The sequence below is a fragment of the Cibotium barometz genome, chromosome 64 (assembly GCF_041138505.1).
Source record: "Cibotium barometz isolate CiBa-2024 chromosome 64, ASM4113850v1, whole genome shotgun sequence".
Taxonomy (NCBI): Eukaryota; Viridiplantae; Streptophyta; class Polypodiopsida; order Cyatheales; family Cibotiaceae; genus Cibotium; species Cibotium barometz.
This window is the reverse complement of record NC_141109.1, coordinates 2,863,717-2,865,628: the sequence shown is the minus strand read 5'-3', so window position 1 is coordinate 2,865,628 and position 1,912 is coordinate 2,863,717. Positions and strand designations below refer to the sequence as shown.

General features: G+C 45.6%; 1 protein-coding gene across 1 annotated transcript; it reads left to right on the top strand.

Annotated features, from left to right (window-relative positions):
- The first annotated feature begins 460 nt into the window (after positions 1–460).
- Positions 461–1,520, top strand: LOC147603209 (uncharacterized). The gene is made up of 2 exons (XM_086796677.1): positions 461–479; positions 583–1,520. Exon 2 carries the CDS (start codon positions 584–586, stop codon positions 1,046–1,048), a length of 465 nt encoding a protein of 154 aa, XP_086652803.1. The 5' UTR covers positions 461–479; position 583; the 3' UTR covers positions 1,049–1,520.
- Positions 1,521–1,912: the final 392 nt, after the last annotated feature.

The window sequence follows — 1,912 nt, the reverse complement described above, 5'->3', positions numbered from 1 at the left end:
AGAGAGAGAGAGATTATGTGTGTGAGTACGTGTGTGTGTGTGTGAGAGAGAGAGAGAGAGAAAGAGTATGTGTGTGAGTACGTGTGTGTGTGTGTGTGAGAGAGAGAGAGAGAGAGAGAGAGAGAGAGAGAGGAGATGGGGACATGCCTAGAGGGGGAAGAGAGAGAGAGAAAGAGATGGCTATAAAGAGAGAACTGGTTCTTTTCTGGAACCTTGGTCGCCCGCAGGCACGCGTCCAATACCAGTGTCCGTTTCAAAAACACTCTAGCTTCAAGGGGGGTTTATGTCGCTAAGCTAAGCTAAGCTTCCTTTCGTTCGCAAACGCCAGCTTAAAGCAACGGGCTGACCAGCCAACTTTTGTTGACATTACACTGCAAGCTTGGCAAAGCAGGCAAGGCACAGCTACCATATAATAAAAGCAGCCAAGGCCCGGCATCTCAATCGCATATTTCCACATTTCCAAGCCCTGCCAGCACTAGGTGTATATTCTGCATGTTATATATAGATATAAAGGAAAAAAGTGGTACTGCATCAATTCAAGCGCACAATTGGAGTTGATCAAATCGATCGTGTGTTTTGCAGGATGGATAGCATGCAGAGCTACGAGGAGTATGGATCATCATCCGGCAAGGTCGATGCCGAGCCTGAGCCTGAGCCTGTGGTGTTGGAAGGGTCCCCTTTCACTGCCAGGGTGAAGAGGCAACACGATATTCATGATGTGGGGGGGCTGGAGGAGGTGTTGAAGGTGAAGCTGAAGCTGCTACGCCACCAGTTCTACCACTTCAACCTTTTCATCAACCTCCCCACGGCCTCCGAGACCACCCCCATCGCCTCCTGCCCCCAGTTTGCAAGCGCCTTCACCCACATCCCCCTCGCCCCCTCCCGCGACCAATTAGACCACGAGACCCTCTTCTCCGTCGGAATTGGGGACATCGTCAGGGACTTGGGGCTCTCCCTCCAACGCCATCTCTTGGTCACCTTTGTTCCCACCGGCCGCTTCAAAAACGCACCTCTCACCATCGAGAGCATCACCATTGACCTCGAGTGATGTGTCTCCACAATGCACATATAATACCCTTCTAGCCCTACCCTACGTGGAGGTATAGGGTTCTAATATATACCCGTGTGATTTGTTATGTATCAGTACCTAATACATTTTATTAAAAAAAAGGCCTTGTGATTTGTTATATCAGTACCCTACCTTAGTAGGGCGACCATCTTTGTCCTCTGGACGATCAGTACCTAATACATTTTATTAAAAAAAGGCCTTGTGATTTGCTATATCAGTACCCTACCTTAGTAGGGCGACCATCTTTGTCCTCTGGACGATGGTGATATCAATTATAAAGGATTGGACTATGTACAAAGCCCTTTTCTAGTGAAATATCAAAAGTGTTGTTGTTAGCCACTCATAATATCTACCTCTAGAAAACAAGCCGATATTTTGCGTCACCAGAATTAGTGTGGTATTTTGATAGGGAGTATGGCCTATCTCAAAAAATAGACAATGCATGTACGTTGTGATGGTTTATATGGAGATAACACCATCAATTTATATTAAAAATGGTTCACATCTTGTAAGAAGGTAGCCCTTGCAAAAGTGATATTGACCTCAGTTCTTAAGGGTTTTCATAATTACAACTGATTGTATACAAAAAGAACACCATTTCAATATATACGAGAGCTATTGGTCTTAATATGCATAATCTTTGGTTTGAAGTAAGGGAAAACATATGGGTATGTGTGCATTATTTGAGGCTAGCACCCACATTTGGATGCCCAAGTTAGCTCCTACAAAGCCACAACCTTGGCCTCTCCATCTCTCAAACCCCACACTACAACATAATGGGGGCTTTTAGCCTACATCGCCGCTTTTATGAATAAAACTAGGCGGCGTGTTGGGATGGAAATA

Excerpts from the sequence above, each read along its gene's own strand:
- LOC147603209 (XM_086796677.1), top strand. The coding sequence starts at position 584 with ATGGATAGCATGCAGAGCTACGAGGAGTATGGATCATCATCCGGCAAG.